At 40.3% G+C, this 23,360-nt stretch overlaps 1 protein-coding gene across 1 annotated transcript in view; it reads right to left on the bottom strand.

The window, feature by feature from the left end:
- srp68 (signal recognition particle 68) overlaps positions 1 to 23,360 on the bottom strand; it is a 109,425-nt gene that overhangs the window by 74,165 nt on the left and 11,900 nt on the right. The window contains exons 7-8 of the mRNA XM_026213987.1: positions 22,110 to 22,192; positions 21,749 to 21,889 (exon numbers count right to left, since the gene is read on the bottom strand). Of these exons, the coding sequence (XP_026069772.1) occupies positions 21,749 to 21,889; positions 22,110 to 22,192 (224 nt within the window). The remainder of the gene's footprint in view (positions 1 to 21,748; positions 21,890 to 22,109; positions 22,193 to 23,360) is intronic.

Consider the following 23,360-nt stretch of genomic DNA (forward strand, 5'->3'; position numbering starts at 1 on the left):
GACAATTGTAGGCAGGTATATTACAAAATGCATTTATGTATGTACATGTGTATTATGTGCAAAATGTAAGTGTATACTAAGTATGTGTGTTAGATAAATAAGTGTATGTGTATATAAATATAAATTGTAGTGTATTCGCAGTTATTATCAGCTGTTCATAAGATGGATTGCCTGGGGGAAGAAACTGGTCCTGTGTCTGGTCATTCTAGTGCTCAGTGCTCTGTAGCGTCGACCAGATGGCAACAGTTCAAAGAGGGAGTGTGCTGGATATGAGGGGTCCAGAGTGATTTTGACAGCCCTTTTTCTCACTCTGGATAAGTACAGTTCTTGAATAGAAGGGAGGGTTGTACCAATGATTCACTCAGCAGTCCGGACTACCCTCTGTAGTCTTCTGTGGTCAGATTTAGAAGCTGAGCTGAACCAGACAGTTACTGAAGTACAGAGGATGGATTCGATGATGGTGGAGTAGAACTGTTTCAGCAGCTCCTGTGGCAGGTTAAACTTCCTCAGCTGGCGAAGGAAGTACAACCTCTGCTGGGCCTTTTTCACAATGGAGTCAATGTGATTGTCCCACTTCAGGTCCTGAGAGATAGTGGTGCCCAGGAACCTGAATGACTCCACTGCAGTCACAGTGCTGTTCATGATGGTGAGTGGGGGGAGTGCAGGGGGGTTTCTCCTGAAGTCCACAATCATCTCCACTGTTTTGAGCGTGTTAAGCTCCAGGTTGTTGAGAGTGCACCAGACAGCCAGCTCTTTTACCTCCTGTCTGTAAGCAGACTCGTCACCATCCTGAATGAGGCCGATGAGTATGGTGTCGTCTGCAAACTTCAGGAGCTTGACAGAGGGGTCCTTAGACGTGCAATCATTAGTGTACAGGGAGAAGAGCAGTGGGGAGAGAACGCAGCCCTGGGGAGCTCCGGTGCTGATTGTACGGGTGCTGGATGTGTATTTTCCCAGCCTCACTAGCTGCTGCCTGTCTGTCAGGAAGCTGTTGATCCACTGACAGATGGAGGTGGGCACGGAGAGCTGATTTAGTTTGGGCAGGAGGTGGTTTGGGATGATCGTGTTGAAGGCCGAGCTGAAGTCCACAAACAGGATCCTCACATAAGTCCCCGGTCTGTCTAGGTGTTGCAGAACATAATGCAGTCCGATGTTTACTGCATCGTCCACAGACCTGTTTGCTCTGTATGTCAGTGATGTCCTTCAGGTGGCCCAGCACCAGTTTCTCAAATGACTTCACGACTACAGACGTTAGAGCCACAGGCCTGTAGTCATTTAGTCCTGTAATTTTGGTTTTCTTAGGGATGGGGATGATGGTGGAGCGTTTGAAGAATGAAGGGACTTCGCACAGCTCCAGCGATCTGTTGAAGATCTTTGTGAAGATGGGGGCCAGCTGGTCAGCACAGGATTTTAGACAGGCTGGTGTACCACAATCTGGGCCCAATGCTTTTTTCCTTTTCTGCTTCCAGAAGACCTGGCGCACCGCATCCTCGCTGATCTGAATTGCAGGTGTGGGGGAGAGGGGAGATGCAGGAGGTGAGAATGGTGAGAGTGCTTGATTGGAGAGGTGTTCAGGATGGGTTGCAGGAGCTGTTAATGGTGTGAACGTTTGTTTGGAGAGGCATTCAGGGCTGGATGCAGGCGTTGTGAATGGTGTGAATGGTTGTGTGGGGAGGCGTTCAGGGCAGGTGATAGGTGTTCTTTCAAACCTGCAGTAAAACTCGTTCAGATCGTCTGCCAGTCATTGATTCTCCACAGTGCTGGGGGGTGGTGTCTTGTAATTGGTGATCTTCTTTAGACTTTTCTACACTGATGCTGAGTCGTTGGAAGTGAACTGAGTCCTTATTTTTTCAGAATAGTTCCTCTTTGCCACTTTGAACTCTTTTTCCAGTGTGTATTTAGCCTGTTTATACAAGACATTGTCCCCCTTCACGTAAGCATCTTCTTTGGCCTGACGGAGCTGTCTGAGTTTTGCAGTGAACCACGGTTTGTCATTATTGTAAATTAGTTGAGTCTTTGTAGGAATACACATATCCTCACAGAAACTGATATATGATGTTACGGTCTCGGAGTTCATCCAGATCGGTGGCAGCAGCTTCAAAAACACTCCAATCAGTGATGTCAAAACAAGATTGTAAATCCTGCTCTGCTTCATTAGTCCATCTTTTAACAGTCCTTGATACAGGTTTAGCTGATTTTAGTTTCTGCCTGTAGGACGGTATAAGATGAACCAGAAGGTGATCAGAACGTCCCAAAGCTGCTCGTGGAACAGAGTGAAATGCATCCTTTATTGTGGTGTAACAGTGATCCAATATATTACTGTCTCTTGTGGGACATGTAACATGCTGTCTGTATTTTGGCAGTTCACGGGAGAGATTGGCTTTATTAAAGTCCCCGAGAATTATTAAAACAGAGTCCGGGTGATGTTGTTCTGTCTCTGTGATCTGATCAGCGAGTTTCTGTAAAGCTGAGCTTACATTCGCTTGCGGAGGGATGTAAACACTGACCAGAATGAACGAGTGAAACTCCCGCGGCGAATAGAACGGCTTGCAGTTAATGAAGAGTGTTTTGAGATTTGAGCAGCACGTCTTCTTTAACAGTTACATCTGTACACCACTGTTCGTTGATGTAAAAGCATGTCCCGCCGCCACGCGATTTCCTCGTTGATTCTGCGTCGCGATCCGCTCTAAACAGCTGAAAGCCCGGCAGATGGAGCGCGCTGTCCGGTATGGTGTCATTCAGCCAGGTTTCCGTGAAACACAGAGCAGCAGAGTGTGTGAAATCCTTATTTGTCCGAGAAAGCAGAAGGAGTTTGTCCGTTTTGTTGGGTAGAGAGCGGAGATTTGCGAGATGGATGCTAGGCAACGGCGTTCGAAATCCGCGCTTCCTGAGTCTGACGAGCGCTCCCCCTCGCTTCCCCTGTCTGCGCGTCCTGAAGCATTTGACCAGCACCGCTGCTCCTCCGATAACAATGTTCACTAAAACGTCTGAATAATTGAAATCCGGAAAAAAATTAATAGATGCAAACAGTTCTCAATCTGTTTGAGCCTCAATCAATGACCTGGCTGCTGAAAATTTCTTGGATAACTGTGATCTCCCCACTCTAGGTCCAAAAGACCTAATTTGTTCCTCAATGCAGAACAAAGAGTTCAGTAATCTCTTTTCTAATCTTAGATGTCTTTTTAATAGAATTTACTCCCACAACACACATGCAGATGACCTGGTTATCGTTTCTCTTGATGCAGAGAAAACTTTTGACCAATTGGGAGTGGTCTTATGCTTTAAGTCTTAAGAAAGTTTGATATTGTTGACAGTTTCGAAAAGTGAATAAAGATTCTTTACCTTAAGCCCTCTGCAAGAATTCTGACTAATAAGATGTTCTCGTCAACATTTCAACTACACAGAGGTTCCAGGCAGGGTTGCACTTTATCTCCCTTACTTTTTTCTTTGGCACTCGAGCCCTTAGCACACACTATTCGTTCCAACCCTAATATACATGGATATAGCACAGAGAATACATTAAGTAAGATTTCACTGTATGCTGACGACATCCCGTTATATATTACTAAGCCCCATTTTACTATTGCAAAAATCCTGGAAACTATCTAATTTTGGTACATTTTCAGGGTACCTGATAAACTGGTGAAAAAATGCTTATAAAGGTTCGAAATCTTTGTTATACAATGATTCTACTTTAAAATAACAGTAAAAATTTAAGTATTTAGGAATTGACACTACAAAAGGATTTTCAGTCATTATTTAAGGTTAACTTACCCCCTCTAGTGTCTAAATTGAAAAATAATATTCAGTTTTGGAGATCACTTCCTATTTCCTTGGTAGGTAGGGTTACTATTATTAGGGGCCAAGCACCGAAGGTGCGAAGGCACCTATTGTGTTTGTTGGCGTTATTAGGGGCCAAGCACCGAAGGTGCGTAGGCACCTATTGTTTTCGTTGGCGTTATTATTATTAGGGGCCAAGCACCGAAGGTGCGTAGGCACCTATTGTTTTCGTTGGCGTTATTATTATTAGGGGCCAAGCACCGAAGGTGCGTAGGCACCTATTGTTTTCGTTGGCGTTATTAGGGGCCAAGCACCGAAGGTGCGTAGGCACCTATTGTTTTCGTTGGCGTTATTATTATTCTTCTTCTTCTTCTTCTTCTTCCGCCGCAAGTCTATGGCAGCCCATAGAACCGTTTGCGGGAAAGTTGTATAATTTGGCACACTGATAGAGGACAGTCCCAACATTAACTATAGCAAATTTGAAGCCTCTAACTCCTACTCTCTAGCGCCACCACTTGTCCAAACTTTCAATGTTTGTATGCTAATAACTTTTGAACCGTAAGCCAGAAAATGGAAAATTTTTTTTCCTCTGAATCCTTGGCTCAGGCCAAGTCGAATGAACCCTAAAATTCAAAAATCGCAAGGTTTAGTTTTTTCGCTATTTTCAATTATTCGAAAAACCTACTTTTTCGAACTCGTCCTAGACGGTTAGTCCGATTGCCACGAAAATTGGCTCAGATCATCTTCAGACCATGCTGGCAAAAAGTTATGGAATTCAAGTTGATTCGTCCAACTCTTGTCGAATGACACGTAAACAAATTTGACGAAAAGCACGCAAACATGCACGTGAGGCTATATCCCGGCAACGGTTTGTCATATTGAGACCAAACTTGGCGTGTGTTATAACAAGCATGAACTGAGACTACCTGCTGTGTTTCGACACAGCGCCACCTAGTGGTCAGGAGATATGAAAAATGCATATTTTGGCTTATAACTACTGAATGGTTTGGCCAAAAATCACACAACTGGTCTCTTTAGATTCAGTGAGTCATGTCGAGTCGAATGATATCCAATTTTCCTGTGTCGGCCATTTTAGGCGTCGGCCATTTTGAATTATGTTTCAAAATGCTGTATTTTTTGAACGCAGCATCGTATCGTTTCGCAAATAATTACAAAAATATTCGGCTCCATGCCCTGAAGGTACTCAAAAAGTTTGGTGGCAGCGCCACCTTGTGGCCAATAGTTATAATGAAATATCACATAAACGCTAATAACTTTTGAATAAATTAGTCTATTAAAATTAAAATGGTCTCGCTATATTCTGTGGGTCATGCCGAGAGTATTGATACCAATAATGTGAAAATTGGCCTTACTTCCTGTCCGCCATTTTGCTTAATGTTGAAAACCTACTTTTTCGAACTCCTCCTAGACCGTTAGCCCAATTTTCACCAAATTTGACGTGAATCATCTTCAGACCATGCTGGCAAAAAGTTATGGATTTTGTGTCGATATACGTAACGGTTCTCATTTAGCGCATCAACGAATTTGCTGGAAGGGTGCCAAAATGCATTTGAGGCTGTATCTCTGCAACACTTTGACATATTTGCACCAAACTTTGTATGTGTCATCGCCACCTCACACTGACCATGCCACATAAATTTGGTAACAGCGCCACCTATTGGTCAAGAGTAATAAACCATTCATTAACCATGAGTAATTACACTTTTTAAAATGCTAATAACTTTTTAGTCCATTAGCCTATTGCAACGAAACTGGGCTCAAAATATTCCCTGGCTTATGCCGATATCATAGATACCAAATATGCCAGTGTTTACTGAAGTTCCGGTCCACCATTTTGATTTATGTGGAAAACCTACTTTTTCGAACTCCTCATGAACCGTATGTCCAATTTTCACCAAATTCGAATCAGATGATCTTCAGACTATATTGACACAAAGTTATGGATTTTGTGTCGATAGACAAAACCGTTTTTGCATACCAAAGCGATGAAGTTGAAACACAATGACAAAATGACACTTGAGGCTGCATCTCTGGAATGCTGTGGCATATTAACACCAAACTTTGTGTGTGTCATTGAAAAGTCAAACAGAGTACACCAAATTGATTTCATAACAGTGCCACCTATTGGTCAAACTTTATAAGCCAAGTAATCATGCTACTAGAGGTGGTATTATGATTTTTTTTTTTGCCATTTCAATTACAATAATTCCAAAATTACTGTTATTGCTCATTAATGTATTTGGTGTGATGCTTCATGCCATGCTTAGCTCCTACATTTGCCGTTGGAGTGCTTGGCCCCGTAATTGCTGCTTGCAGCTATATTTATTATTCTTCTTCTTCTTCTTCTTCCGCCGCAAGTCTATGGCAGCCCATAGAACCGTTTGCGGGAAAGTTGTATAATTTGGCACACTGATAGAGGACAGTCCCAACATTAACTATAGCAAATTTGAAGCCTCTAACTCCTACTCTCTAGCGCCACCACTTGTCCAAACTTTCAATGTTTGTATGCTAATAACTTTTGAACCGTAAGCCAGAAAATGGAAATTCTTTTTTCCTCTGAATCCTTGGCTCAGGCCAAGTCGAATGAACCCTAAAATTCAAAAATCGCAAGGTTTAGTTTTTTCGCTATTTTCAATTATTCGAAAAACCTACTTTTTCGAACTCGTCCTAGACGGTTAGTCCGATTGCCACGAAAATTGGCTCAGATCATCTTCAGACCATGCTGGCAAAAAGTTATGGAATTCAAGTTGATTCGTCCAACTGTTGTCGAATGACACGTAAACAAATTTGACGAAAAGCACGCAAACATGCACGTGAGGCTATATCCCGGCAACGGTTTGTCATATTGAGACCAAACTTGGCGTGTGTTATAACAAGCATGAACTGAGACTACCTGCTGTGTTTCGACACAGCGCCACCTAGTGGTCAGGAGATATGAAAAATGCATATTTTGGCTTATAACTAATGAATGGTTTGGCCAAAAATCACACAACTGGTCTCTTTAGATTCAGTGAGTCATGTCGAGTCGAATGATATCCAATTTTCCTGTGTCGGCCATTTTAGGCGTCGGCCATTTTGAATTATGTTTCAAAATGCTGTATTTTTTGAACGCAGCATCGTATCGTTTCGCAAATAATTACAAAAATATTCGGCTCCATGCCCTGAAGGTACTCAAAAAGTTTGGTGGCAGCGCCACCTTGTGGCCAATAGTTATAATGAAATATCACATAAACGCTAATAACTTTTGAATAAATGAGTCTATTAAAATTAAAATGGTCTCGCTATATTCTGTGGGTCATGCCGAGAGTATTGATACCAATAATGTGAAAATTGGCCTTACTTCCTGTCCGCCATTTTGCTTAATGTTGAAAACCTACTTTTTCGAACTCCTCCTAGACCGTTAGCTCAATTTTCACCAAATTTGACGTGAATCATCTTCAGACCATGCTGGCAAAAAGTTATGGATTTTGTGTCGATATACGTAACGGTTCTCATTTAGCGCATCAACGAATTTGCTGGAAGGGTGCCAAAATGCATTTGAGGCTGTATCTCTGCAACACTTTGACATATTTGCACCAAACTTTGTATGTGTCATCGCCACCTCACACTGACCATGCCACATAAATTTGGTAACAGCGCCACCTATTGGTCAAGAGTAATAAACCATTCATTAACCATGAGTAATTACACTTTTTAAAATGCTAATAACTTTTTAGTCCATTAGCCTATTGCAACGAAACTGGGCTCAAAATATTCCCTGGCTTATGCCGATAACATAGATACCAAATATGCCAGTGTTTACTGAAGTTCCGGTCCACCATTTTGATTTATGTGGAAAACCTACTTTTTCGAACTCCTCATGAACCGTATGTCCAATTTTCACCAAATTCGAATCAGATGATCTTCAGACTATGTTGACACAAAGTTATGGATTTTGTGTCGATAGACAAAACCGTTTTCGCATACCAAAGCGACGAAGTTAAAACACAATGACAAAATGACACTTGAGGCTGCATCTCTGGAATGCTGTGGCATATTAACACCAAACTTTGTGTGTGTCATTGAAAAGTCAAACAGAGTACACCAAATTGATTTCATAACAGTGCCACATATTGGTCAAACTTTATAAGCCAAGTAATCATGCTACTAGAGGTGGTATTATGATTTTTTTTTTGCCATTTCAATTACAATAATTCCAAAATTACTGTTATTGCTCATTAATGTATTTGGTGTGATGCTTCATGCCATGCTTAGCTCCTACATTTGCCGTTGGAGTGCTTGGCCCCGTAATTGCTGCTTGCAGCTATATTTCTTCTTCTTCTTCTTCTTCCGCCGCAAGTCTATGGCAGCCCATAGAACCGTTTGCGGGAAAGTTGTATAATTTGGCACACTGATAGAGGACAGTCCCAACATTAACTATAGCAAATTTGAAGCCTCTAACTCCTACTCTCTAGCGCCACCACTTGTCCAAACTTTCAATGTTTGTATGCTAATAACTTTTGAACCGTAAGCCAGAAAATGGAAATTCTTTTTTCCTCTGAATCCTTGGCTCAGGCCAAGTCGAATGAACCCTAAAATTCAAAAATCGCAAGGTTTAGTTTTTTCGCTATTTTCAATTATTCGAAAAACCTACTTTTTCGAACTCGTCCTAGACGGTTAGTCCGATTGCCACGAAAATTGGCTCAGATCATCTTCAAACCATGCTGGCAAAAAGTTATGGAATTCAAGTTGATTCGTCCAACTGTTGTCGAATGACACGTAAACAAATTTGACGAAAAGCACGCAAACATGCACGTGAGGCTATATCCCGGCAACGGTTTGTCATATTGAGACCAAACTTGGCGTGTGTTATAACAAGCATGAACTGAGACTACCTGCTGTGTTTCGACACAGCGCCACCTAGTGGTCAGGAGATATGAAAAATGCATATTTTGGCTTATAACTACTGAATAGTTTGGCCAAAAATCACACAACTGGTCTCTTTAGATTCAGTGAGTCATGTCGAGTCGAATGATATCCAATTTTCCTGTGTCGGCCATTTTAGGCGTCGGCCATTTTGAATTATGTTTCAAAATGCTGTATTTTTTGAACGCAGCATCGTATCGTTTCGCAAATAATTACAAAAATATTCGGCTCCATGCCCTGAAGGTACTCAAAAAGTTTGGTGGCAGCGCCACCTTGTGGCCAATAGTTATAATGAAATATCACATAAACGCTAATAACTTTTGAATAAATTAGTCTATTAAAATTAAAATGGTCTCGCTATATTCTGTGGGTCATGCCGAGAGTATTGATACCAATAATGTGAAAATTGGCCTTACTTCCTGTCCGCCATTTTGCTTAATGTTGAAAACCTACTTTTTCGAACTCCTCCTAGACCGTTAGCCCAATTTTCACCAAATTTGACGTGAATCATCTTCAGACCATGCTGGCAAAAAGTTATGGATTTTGTGTCGATATACGTAACGGTTCTCATTTAGCGCATCAACGAATTTGCTGGAAGGGTGCCAAAATGCATTTGAGGCTGTATCTCTGCAACACTTTGACATATTTGCACCAAACTTTGTATGTGTCATCGCCACCTCACACTGACCATGCCACATAAATTTGGTAACAGCGCCACCTATTGGTCAAGAGTAATAAACCATTCATTAACCATGAGTAATTACACTTTTTAAAATGCTAATAACTTTTTAGTCCATTAGCCTATTGCAACGAAACTGGGCTCAAAATATTCCCTGGCTTATGCCGATAACATAGATACCAAATATACCACGGTAAGCTGAACTTCCGGTCCGCCATTTTGATTTATGTTGAAAACATACTTTTTCGAACTCCTCATCAACCGTATGTCCGATTTTCACCAAATTCGAATCAAATGATCTTCAGGCTATACTGATTCAAAGTTATGGATTTTGAGTCGATAGACAAAACCGTTTTCGCATACCAAAGCGACGAAGTTGAAACACAATGACAAAATGACACTTGAGGCTGCATCTCTGGAATGCTGTGGCATATTAACACCAAACTTTGTGTGTGTCATTGAAAAGTCAAACAGAGTACACCAAATTGATTTCATAACAGTGCCACCTATTGGTCAAACTTTATAAGCCAAGTAATCATGCTACTAGAGGTGGTATTATGATTTTTTTTTGCCATTTCAATTACAATAATTCCAAAATTACTGTTATTGCTCATTAATGTATTTGGTGTGATGCTTCATGCCATGCTTAGCTCCTACATTTGCCGTTGGAGTGCTTGGCCCCGTAATTGCTGCTTGCAGCTATATTTATTCTTCTTCTTCTTCCGCCGCAAGTCTATGGCAGCCCATAGAACCGTTTGCGGGAAAGTTGTATAATTTGGCACACTGATAGAGGACAGTCCCAACATTAACTATAGCAAATTTGAAGCCTCTAACTCCTACTCTCTAGCGCCACCACTTGTCCAAACTTTCAATGTTTGTATGCTAATAACTTTTGAACCGTAAGCCAGAAAATGGAAATTCTTTTTTCCTCTGAATCCTTGGCTCAAGCCAAGTCGAATGAACCCTAAAATTCAAAAATCGCAAGGTTTAGTTTTTTCGCTATTTTCAATTATTCGAAAAACCTACTTTTTCGAACTCGTCCTAGACGGTTAGTCCGATTTCCACGAAAATTGGCTCAGATCATCTTCAGACCATGCTGGCAAAAAGTTATGGAATTCAAGTTGATTCGTCCAACTGTTGTCGAATGACATGTAAACAAATTTGACGAAAAGCACGCAAACATGCACGTGAGGCTATATCCCGGCAACGGTTTGTCATATTGAGACCAAACTTGGCGTGTGTTATAACAAGCATGAACTGAGACTACCTGCTGTGTTTCGACACAGCGCCACCTAGTGGTCAGGAGATATGAAAAATGCATATTTTGGCTTATAACTACTGAATGGTTTGGCCAAAAATCACACAACTGGTCTCTTTAGATTCAGTGAGTCATGTCGAGTCGAATGATATCCAATTTTCCTGTGTCGGCCATTTTAGGCGTCGGCCATTTTGAATTATGTTTCAAAATGCTGTATTTTTTGAACGCAGCATCGTATCGTTTCGCAAATAATTACAAAAATATTCGGCTCCATGCCCTGAAGGTACTCAAAAAGTTTGGTGGCAGCGCCACCTTGTGGCCAATAGTTATAATGAAATATCACATAAACGCTAATAACTTTTGAATAAATTAGTCTATTAAAATTAAAATGGTCTCGCTATATTCTGTGGGTCATGCCGAGAGTATTGATACCAATAATGTGAAAATTGGCCTTACTTCCTGTCCGCCATTTTGCTTAATGTTGAAAACCTACTTTTTCGAACTCCTCCTAGACCGTTAGCCCAATTTTCACCAAATTTGACGTGAATCATCTTCAGACCATGCTGGCAAAAAGTTATGGATTTTGTGTCGATATACGTAACGGTTCTCATTTAGCGCATCAACGAATTTGCTGGAAGGGTGCCAAAATGCATTTGAGGCTGTATCTCTGCAACACTTTGACATATTTGCACCAAACTTTGTATGTGTCATCGCCACCTCACACTGACCATGCCACATAAATTTGGTAACAGCGCCACCTATTGGTCAAGAGTAATAAACCATTCATTAACCATGAGTAATTACACTTTTTAAAATGCTAATAACTTTTTAGTCCATTAGCCTATTGCAAAGAAACTGGGCTCAAAATATTCCCTGGCTTATGCCGATAACATAGATACCAAATATGCCAGTGTTTACTGAAGTTCCGGTCCACCATTTTGATTTATGTGGAAAACCTACTTTTTCGAACTCCTCATGAACCGTATGTCCAATTTTCACCAAATTCGAATCAGATGATCTTCAGACTATGTTGACACAAAGTTATGGATTTTGTGTCGATAGACAAAACCGTTTTCGCATACCAAAGCGACGAAGTTGAAACACAATGACAAAATGACACTTGAGGCTGCATCTCTGGAATGCTGTGGCATATTAACACCAAACTTTGTGTGTGTCATTGAAAAGTCAAACAGAGTACACCAAATTGATTTCATAACAGTGCCACCTATTGGTCAAACTTTATAAGCCAAGTAATCATGCTACTAGAGGTGGTATTATGATTTTTTTTTTGCCATTTCAATTACAATAATTCCAAAATTACTGTTATTGCTCATTAATGTATTTGGTGTGATGCTTCATGCCATGCTTAGCTCCTACATTTGCCGTTGGAGTGCTTGGCCCCGTAATTGCTGCTTGCAGCTATATTTATTATTCTTCCTCTTCTTCTTCCACCCCAAGTCTATGGTAGCCCATAGAACCGATTGCGGGAAAGTTGTATAATTTGGCACACTAATAGAGGACTGTCTGAACATTAACCGTAGCAAATTTGAAGTCTCTAACTCAAACTCTCTAGCGCCACCAATTGTCTAAACTTTCAAAAACTTGATGCTAATAACTCTTGAACCGTAAGCCACAAAATGAAAATTCTTTTTTCCTGTGATTCCTTGGCTCATGCCGAGTCGAATGGACACCGAAATTCAAAAATCGCAAGGCTTAGTTTTTTCGCTATCGTCAATTGTTCGTAAAACCTACTTTTTCGAACTCGTCCTAGGCCGTTGCACCGATTGTCACGAAAATTGAATCAGATAATCTTCAGACCATGCTGGCAAAAAGTTATGGAATTCAAGTTGATTTCTCAAACCGTTTCCGAATAGCTCATGAACGAATTCTTCGAAAAGCACGCAAACGTGAACGTGAGGCTATATCTCCGCAACGGTTTGGCCTATTGAGACCAATCTTGGTGGGTCTTATAACAACCATTCCCTGGGACTACCTGCAGTGTTTCGGCGCTGTGCCCCCTAGTGGTCAGGAGATATGAAAAATGCATGTTTTTGCTCATAACTTCTGAACGGTTTTGCCAAAAATCACAAAAGTGGTGTCTTTAGATTCAGTGCATCATTCCGAGTCGAATGGTACCAAATATTCCCAATTCGGCCATTTTGGGCGTCGGCCATTTTGAATTTAGTTGTAAATTGCTGTATCTTAAGAATGAAGTTCCGTATCGTTTCGCAAATAATTACAAAAATGTCCGGCTCCATGCCCTGAATGTACACAAAAAAATTGGGGGCAGCGCCACCTTGTGGTCAATAGTTATAACGATTTTTTCGAAAAATGCTAATAACTTTTGCATACATTAGCCTATTGTAACAAAGCTGATGTTGATAGATTCCTTGGGTCATGCCGAGAACACAGATACCCCATTTGTCAATTTTGGCAACATTTCCTGTCCGCCATTTTGATTCATGTTGAAAACCTACTTTTTCGAACTCCTCCTAGACCGTTGCTCAGATTTTCACCAAATTTGATTTGGATCATCTTCAGACCATGCTGGCAAAAAGTTATGGAATTTGTGTCGATACACGTAACCGTTTTCAATTAGCGTACCAACGAATTTGCTGGAAAGATGCCAAACTGCATCTGAGGCTGTATCTCTGCAAAGGTTGGAGATATTTACACAAAACTTAATATGTGACATTGTCACATCACATTGACCACGCCACATCATTTTGGTCACAGCGCCACCTATTGGTCAAGAGTAATAAACCAATCAATAACCGCTAATTATTACATTTCCAATAATGCTAATAACTTTTGATTGCATTAGCCTATTATCATGAAACATGTCTCAAAATGTTCCTTGGGACATGCCGACAACATGCATACCAATTATGTCATATTAAGCAAAACTTCCTGTCCGCCATTTTGATTCATGTTGAAAACCTTTTTTTTTAAACTCATCCTCAACCGTTTGTCCGATTTTCACCAAAATTGAATCAGATCATCTTCAGACCGTGCTGACAAAAAGTTATGGATTTCGTGTCAATAGACGAAACCGTTTTTGTACAGCGCAGCTTCAGATGTCAGGCATCTTCACAAAATGAGTCTGAGGCTATATCTCTGCAAAGCCCATTAGTGGTCTTCCAGTGACATCTAGTGGTCGTAAATGCAATTTATCATACAAGACTGTCTCTTTAACCTTTATAACTGTTATATGTTGTCTTAATTTCATTCCAAAGAAGCATACGCAATTTATGTATAATTTCACAGTCTAGATAATAGTACTGCACTGATTTTAAATAACCTAGATATGGCTGACAGTAAAAGAATAGAACAGAATTACAGACACACACAAACATGAAATGTTTAAACTACTATACTAATACTCAATAAGCATGCTTAAACCCACACACAGATGCACACATTTTGTTATATATATAGATAATTAAAATAAATGATGGGTGATAAAACCTATTGCAAGTCTTCTGTTTTTATGGGCTTCTATGTCATTTTTCAGGTTTCATTGCAATCATAATCTGGCATAATTATAAACATTAGATATATCTGTATGAATAAATTGGTAAACTTTGACTCAATGTGATCTGAAATGCTTGAACAGTAATATTAAATAATAGTAATATACATTTTTTCTAGATGAATCCCTCAACAAGCCCATAAACTGTAATGTTTTAGTCTTTAGTGAGCTCATTAGTGGTCTTCCGGTGACATCTAGTGGTTATAATTGCAATTTTTTATTCAACACTGGGTTTTGAAGCTTTATAAATATTACAGTGTTCTTTTTTACCTAATCTCTGTTAAATTTTGCATGATTGTTTAGAAAAAATACAGATCTAATGCATGTGTGATTATATTACCCCCTTTTTTTTTTTGCAGTTTAATGCCATTCACAACAGAAATCTTTTGTTTTTTAGGCCTGTTTAAATGTTATCTAACCAAAGGACAAAATACAACATATTTTTTCAAAGTTATTGATCTAGAGAGTCCTGAGAATATTACTGCAGTGGTTTGATCAAGACTGAACAAAAAACTAGGTGACCCAAAACATTCAAATTCGTGGACCAATTTTACGAAAAAGGCTATAACTCGGGAACAAAATGAGATATCTTCACCAAACTCAGAACTCATATGCATGAACAAAAACTTTAGTCAAATTATTATTTTTTTCCATATCTGCCACTTAGTGGCGCTACAGGATGAAAAAAAATCAAATGGCTATAACTAAGCAACCGTTGATCCAATCAACTTGAAAATTGGTATGGCCCAATGTGGCACAAGTGTCTATGAGGAATTTCACTTATCTTAAAAAACATGGCCGCCATTGGCCAAACAACTTTAAGCGCCTATTTGACAAGGTTAATGGAAGTCGATCGGAACGAAACTCGGTGGGCATGTTCGACTCATTGCCCTAAAGGTCTGTAAGTATTTTGAAAGAAATTGCCCACAACATTGTCACCTCCCACAGAACACAACAAAGCGATTTGATTACAGCGCCAACTATTTTCCAAAAATGATAATGCATCATTTTACTGGAGTTTTACTGGCTGTTTCAATTACACTCTTCCAATAATTGCTTTTCTTACTCGTTGCATTTGGTCTGATGCTCCATGCCATGCTTAGCTCCTCGCTGTGGAACTTTTATTAACGATTTTCAGCCATTTCAATTACAACCATGCAATTATTAATTTCATTATTCATTGTTGCATTTGGTCTGATGCTACATATGCTTAGCTCCTGATGTTGCCGCTGGAATGCTTGGCCCCGTGATTGCTGCTTGCAGCTATATTTCAAATTATTTTTCTTCCTCAAATCCTCTCTCTTTTTCAGAACATCCCAATATTTTTACCTAAGATTTTTTTTCAAGCAATTGTATTCAATAATTTTCTCTTTTTTTATGGGATTATAAAGCCCATCGAATAAGTAAAGCTCATATTTGTAAACCTAAAGCTGAAGGTGGATTGGTCCTCCCTAATTTCTCTTTATTACTATGCCAGCGCTCTCCATACTATTATAATGTGGCTAGATCCCAACTTTATACACTCCACTTGGATCCAATTGGAAAGAGAAGCATGTAGCCCATATGATATTGGGGCAGTGATCTTGTCTCCTACAAAGCTAGAGAAATTGGCTTACAATCATAATTAGCCTTTCGCCGAGCCCCGCCCCCCTTAGTTACTGTTGCTACCTCCGACAAACAAATGGTCAAACACGACCAGCACGACATATTGCCATGACGGGAAGAGGTATACCCGTGCGTGTCAGTGACCTTTTTTGGAGCAATACCTCCGCGATATCCTCCATATTGAGGCAAAAGGGGTTACAGTATGCAGTGGAGGGATACATTCAAAATATAAAAATACGCAATGAAGAAGACACGACTACTATCGAGGCTAATGCTTACCGGTCTCAAGGGAAATCTGAGAAACCCCATGACCTGTACCTCAAATGCAACCAGCACCGCCTTGTGGACCAGTCATGCTGGTCATTCTCTTTCATATGTTATGGTCTATTATTATTATTATTTAAAATTCATTGTTAGTTCATCATGCCCAAGCCGTCAAAACAAAACAAGCTAGACCATCCCCGAGGCTTTTCGGCAGATTGTAACGTTACTGTTTCTAGCGAGGCTAGTGCTAGCAGCGATCATGCAGTTAGCCATGAGAGCTCGTTTCTTGATTTTTCACATGATGCTTTGCTTAAACACATCGCCGAAGTCGTGGCAGAAGAAGGACGGCGAACGCAAAAGCTGTTGAATGACTCTTTCACTAAGCTGGAGTCTGGGCTGGACGCGAAAGTTGCTAGTATCATCAAACGATGAATTACTAATAGTTTTTCATTTTGTACAACAGGAGTTATAGACATGGGTGCACCCAATCTTCTCCTTGTTCTGTTTTTGTTTTTATATTGTTCTAATACTTGTTCATTTAAGCCTGGACCAGAGTTTAAATTCCCCTCTCCTTCCCGTTTTTTTCTCCAATATATAATCTGCTTTCTCATGTTGACTACATTTTCTAATTTTCTATTGCTTCTTAAATGGCTGATGGTGTCAATTTAAACGTTCTTAGCCTCAATGTACGGGGCCTGAATAATCCAGTGAAACGAATTTCTACTTTGGACTTTTTGCGGAGAAAGAGAATAAATATAGCCTTCTTACAAGAGACTCATCTGGTTAAAAGGGATACTGATCGTATGTCAAATCGTTTTTTTCGTGTTCTTGCTTGCTCCTCAGTTTCAAATAAATCCGAAGGGGTAGCAATGATATGTCAGTGTAATCTGCGCCTTAAACTGTTGGATACTTGGGCAGATAGCAAAGGTAGAATAGCAGTTGCGAAAGTAAATATAGAAAATAGAGATGTTGCTCTGGTTTCAATTTATGCTCCTAATAATTTTGAAAAATAATTTTATGAACAGATAACTAAGGTACTTCTGGAGCTTTCTGACTTTAAATTTATTATTGGCGCTGATTTTAATGCTGTTGTTGATTATTCAGTTGACAGGTCAGGAAACTCCGAAAATTTAGATCAAAAATATGCTTTTGATTTATTACGCTCCTGGATCAATGATACTGGGGTGGTGGATCTTTGGCGTATACTAAATTCTGATATTAAAGCCTTCACACATTTATCATCTAGACACAAATCTTTCTCGCGAATTGACTTTATTTTTTCTTCTAGAGGCTTGTTTCATAACATTGTTAATGTTAGCTTATTGCCAGTGGCATTTTCTGACCACAAGGCAGTGATTGCTTCTGTTTTGTTTACCTCTAATCCAGCTCGGGCCCCTAGATTGCGTTTCAACACCACACTTCTCTGAGACGAAGCATTCAAATCCAAGTTCTTAAGTCAACTAATAGACTTTGTCAATATAAATAAAGGTTCAGTCGAGGACCCACGCATACTCTGGGATGCTATCAAGGGGTTTATTAGGAACTTTACTGTGTGTTATGCTTCTAGCATAAGGAAAGTTTGTTCATCTAGATTACACGGTTTAGAGTCTAAACTCTCAGCTTTAGATCTCCTTTTACAACAAAGTTATGATGAGGATGTAAGGCTTCAATTTAATCTTGTGAACAAAGAGATAAATGCTATTATGAAGCAGCGCGCAGAATTTTTAATTCATAGGACGCGGCAGTTGTACTATTTTAATGGGTCTAGACCCAGCAGTTTACTCGCTCTTAGATTGCGGTCAAATGAACATTTTTCAGATATCAGCGCAATCAAGTCCAAAGATGGTGACATTCTTAATGAACCCTCACTGGTTAATAATACCTTTCGCAGCTTTTACTCTGAATTATACAGCTCGGAGGTATTGCATAACCAGGATGCGTGTGACAATTTTCTAAAACAAATACTGCTTCCTAAACTATCTGAGGAAGACTCTTTACAATTAGATACCCCCATAACCTTAGATGAGCTAAAGGAGGCTGTTTCCGATATGCGTAGCGGTAAGTCTCCTGGGTTGGATGGAATTCCCCCTGAATTTTACACAACCTTTTGGGACACTTTGGGCCCTCTCCTTTTTGATATGATTCAAGCTGCTGTTGAAAGAGGGTCTTTTTTTAGAGATGTGAATATTGCCGTTATTTCACTCTTGTTCAAAAAAAAGACAAGGACCCAAATGATTGCTCAAGTTATAGGCCTTTGTCTCTGCTAAATGCTGATCTAAAAATGTATGCTAAATTGCTTGCACAAAGGCTTCAGCCAGTCATGACTAAGCTTTTTAACTGTGACCAGACTGGTTTTATTAGAACCAGGTTGGAATCTGATAATGTTAGAAGATTACTCCATATAATATATGGCACTTCTTCATCAACTGTTCCTGCTGCTGTTCTTTCTCTAGATGCTATGAAAGCCTTTATCGTCTGGAATGGCCATATCTGTGGTCTGTGTTGAAGGTTATGGCTTTGGGGTCCTCTTACATTCGTATGATCAAAGTGTTGTATGCAAATCCCACCACCATGGTGTTGACAGGTAGAACTTGTTCTTCGTTGTTTGACATAGCCAGAGGCTCTCGTCAGGGATGCCCTCTAAGTCCTTTTCTTTTTGCACTGTCGCTTGAGCCACTTGCACAGACCATACGCATAGATAAAGGCATCACCCCAATCACAATATGTGGAACCAGTCAACATATTTCGTTGTACGCAGACGATGTCCTTCTTTATTTAGGTAACCCATTGCAGTCCATACGTAACATCTTAACAATCTTTGGCCGCTTTGGCGAGATTTCCGGATATAAAATAAACTGGTCAAAGTTGGCACTTCTTCCACTGAATGACGCAATGAGAAACACAGCTCTACCCTCAGATATACCAGTGGTTCAGCAATTTAAGTATTTGGGTATCACGATTGGTGCTTCATTGCAGTATATAATTAAAACCAACTATGAGGGTATTCTGTCTAAAATTTCTTGTAACCTGGACAATTGGTTGTCACTTCCAAATTCTCTTAGATCACGTGTCTCGATTATCAAAATGAATGTACTACCTCGAATTAACTTTGTAAGTTCCATGCTGCCCTTGCCTCCTCCGTCCCGTTTTTGGGACAGGTTACAGAGCATAATCACCAAATTTGCCTGGAATGGCAAACGACCACGTCTTAAACTTTCCACAATGGAACGAGATAGATTTGCTGGTGGACTCTCACTCCCCAACTTTAAGTTGTATCACTGGGCTTTTACATTACGTCCCTTGTTCAGCTGGTATGATGGTGGAATTGATGTCTCTTGGCGTTCCCTGGAGGAGAATCTGGTTCTTCCTCTAAAGTTGGACGAAGTTTTATTTGCTAATATCCCTATAAATAAAAGTAAACTTCGTTTCGGTCCTTTAGTGTCACACGTTCTTTCAGTATGGAGAGCAGCAGGAAAAGCATGTGATATCAGCTCTAAATGGAATCCCTACTCTCCTATCTTTAATAACTATGGTTTGCTCATTGGAAAGCACCCTATTAAGTTTGGCCAGTGTCGACAGTGGTACGACAAAGGGATTCACTCCTTGGGTGATATAATGGGTGACAAGGGCCTTTACACCTTTGAAGAGCTTTACAACTCGTTATATCCATGAAATGATAGAGATAGAAAAGGCTGCTACACGGCATCGCGGTCTTCTCAAACATGAGAGATTAACTCTTTCTTGGCGATACAAATAAAGACAAAATATTAACAAGGTGGCAAAGCGAATTTATCATCCATAGTGGACCACTATGGATGATAAGTTCACTCTGCCGCCTTATTATTTTCATGCACTCCAAACTATAATGTGATGCATCATTTTGGCCGTTACAAAGTCTCCATCCACAAACAGATGTACATTGTCTCCAGATATAAGGTATTTCATTGCACTTTAACAAGTAATCTGAACAGCCTTTATATGTGCAATATTTTAAACGAGCCCTCACTAACTGAGTTTAATGCCACCGTTATGTTAGAACGCATCTCATTCTTGTTTTTGTGGTGGTGTGTCGGTCTCATCCGGAGCGCTGTCCGGAGCGCTGTATGACTGATGCATCAGTTCAATTAAACTTACTCCAAACATATGAACTTACCTGTTTTAAATACTTTATATTTAACATGTTCATTTATGCCCAATATTAGTGTTAAACATCGGTCTCCGTGGGATACCCCAGCCACACCGGTCTCTCCGGGTGGGATGGCCGACTCTAGACCGGGGTCTACAGGCAGGAGGTCCGCCAGCCCAGCACCACTGCACAATATGGCCGCCAGCCCAGCGCCACAGCACAAGGTGGTCGCCAGCCCAGCGCCACTGCGCAAGATGGCCGCCAGCCCAGAGCCATGGCACAAGATGACAGCCACAGTTGACCATCAAGTCACCATTGATCTTCCTGAATCCAGTCAAAACACCAAGGATCTACCAGAGCCTCTCCACGTCTCTGCTGAACTACCAGAGCCTCTCCACGTCTCTGCTGAATTACCAGAGTCTCTCCACGTCTCTGCTGAACTACCAGAGTCTCTCCACGTCTATGCTGAACTACCAGAGCCTCTCAACGTCTCTGCTGAACTTCCAGAGTCTCGTCAAGTCTCAGCCGAAGACTTGCTGTCCTGTATCATCAATCCCACTGTGGTGGTCTTCGGCGCCGCCCTGGTGGGCTCCTGTCCCTAACGCACGGTTGTGGTGGTCTTCTGCGCCACCCTGGTGGGCTTCTGTCTCGAAAGACCCAGTGACGTCGAAATCAACCTCTATGCGTTCACACCAAACGTGAATAGAGTGTCTGCCACGAATTATTCCAATGTTAAGTCAATGTAAAGACGCGTTTACGCGCGTCTGGAGGTCTCGCAGTCCCGGTAGAAGCAAATTCGCGCATCTAGTTACAGGACATTCTGAGTTATGAAAAGGACCATTGCAAGATTGTCTTAAACACTTGTGTCTTAAAAATCGAAAATGATTTTTTCACAAAAGTGACAGCCCTAGTTAACACGTATAGTTTAAAGCAGCTACCAAACCCCAAACAGCCGGAGCGCAAAAGAATAGCAGTGCAATAATTGTGTCATGTACAATTTTAAACCTACAAGTAAGTGTATTTTATGATAACAGATGGCAGTAATGGGGTAATCAAAATGAAATGCAACTAATCTGTGCTCTTGTGTTTATTTACTTTAATTTTTAGCTTAATGAATTGATCTGCTTTAAAAAGCTTTTTTTTTTTTTAATGTTACAATGTTAGAATATAATGTGATTTTTGCCCCCGTTTTGCATATAATGGATAGCCCAGCCTTTAATTTCACTATTTTTGTTTTCATTTCCTTTAATATAAACACTGGGCAGAATGTTTTAAGTAAATCATTTTTTATCCAAATAGAAAATTGTATTTAAGCCAAAAAGGAGAAGATTTTTTTGGCCATATATCGCCCAGCCCTACACAGCATCTGCACTGCATTTTGCTAAATGGACATCCCATCTGCTTGGATCGTGCAGCCTGTCACTTGTATTTTTTATTAACTAATACAAGTCTGAACTGATGTCAACCAATACATCTTAGTTGATTACAACTCATTTTAACAACAGGAAGGGCAAAAGTCGCTTTTGTCATTATGAGTACCACACACAAAAAAAATTGGGAATGAGATTGTTTATGTACCTGTATAATAGCAGCTTCATTGTCTGCCAGACCCAGCAGGAAGATTCTGGCCTTGTCAATTTTGACAGGCACTGTACGGCCTCTCCACTCAACCTCACTCATCACAGCTGCCTGCTTTGCTCTTGTCTGAGTAATCAGCGCCTGAGAGACAGAGAGAAAACACAAATGTAAAGACTGTGAACACGCCAATGCAACTTACTAATTTTATAAAATGCATGATAAAATCAAATTGTAATTTTCGGAGAGAAAAAAAAAACTTTAATAAGACAGTTTGGCATGGCATTTTCTCCCAGAAAATGCAGTTTACATTGTATATTTCATCACTTAACAGGAACAGAAGTGCAAAGACAAGACCCCTGACCTCCAGTTTTTCAGCCATCATGCCACCCCCTCCTCCTGCACTCAGTCTCATCTGCATGAGGTCATTTATAGCATTCTGGTCTCCTAGATAAACACAGATAGAGTATATGAGCAAAATAGCTGTGGTTTGTACAAAGTAGTCAAAGTATGTGTAAGTTGCTGAGAAGCTACTTCCAGTAATGCAAGTATACTCTCCCACACATAGACTTTACCTTAACAGTGACACATTTTAACTTTATTTTTTATCTTCTTAGTTTTTTATCCGCCCGAGATAATGAAACCATCCGTGATGAATAAACTGGTGAAAAATCTCCCCTCACTCCAAGCGTTTCGTACTTGCTTTTTCTGTGTAAGTGAATACTGTTTACTCCCACTGCCAGTCCCACAGTGACGAGGTGGATATTTCACAGACAAAGATGAGGTAAAGCTTTTTTCTTTTCTTGTGTAATTGTTTGAGTTTGGTAGTGGTGTTTTAAAGAGCCTGAAGACATTTGGAAAATATATATTGGGCCCCACTTTGATTTCCACAATGCAGAAAATATGGACAGAATAATGGAATCCAGTCATAAAAACAGAAACAGATAGATTTTCTGTTGGCATGTTAAATAAGTAATACCATCCAAAGGAGCGTCTTTACTGATGAGAGGTGCATGAAAATCGCATTCGATTTTTTGCACAGCCCTATTATATCATAACTAACCTGCTCTGTCTAGTCTGTTGGTCTCCGTGTCCTCTTTGCTTCATGGTTTTTCTGTGCGTGAAAAAATTTGTGTGGGGCGTGAAAGCGTGCGAAAAGTCAATTGCGTGGGTCTCACGGTGAATGCTTGAGAGTTGGCACATTAGTTCCCAAGCAGAATAAAGGACAGGTTGATTATTGCTGTTTAGCGTTTGTATTAATCTATGATGTGTCCCTGTTTGCGTACAGGGACATAAAAAATAAATTACAAGTGATACGTGGACCAAGGTGTCTGAGAATGTTCATTTTAAGTAAAGGATCCTAATATTTCATCCACAACAATATTTAACGAGGTTAACTTATAACTCCTTGTGGTTCGTCTGCACGAGATCAACAAGCTTGTTTGCTTTAAATACAAAATAAGCATTCAATCTACATTAGAGCGTCTGAGCACTCACAAATCTTTCTGCAGCGTCGTGAGCAGAGCGGCTAGAGCTCTAGATGACGGCGGTGTGAACGGACGGTTATGCTTCGGCCATGGCTGTAGTGTTGTTGTGAAGGTAGGGGTGGAGCATA

Source organism: Carassius auratus, chromosome 31 (assembly GCF_003368295.1).
Source record: "Carassius auratus strain Wakin chromosome 31, ASM336829v1, whole genome shotgun sequence".
Taxonomy (NCBI): Eukaryota; Metazoa; Chordata; class Actinopteri; order Cypriniformes; family Cyprinidae; genus Carassius; species Carassius auratus.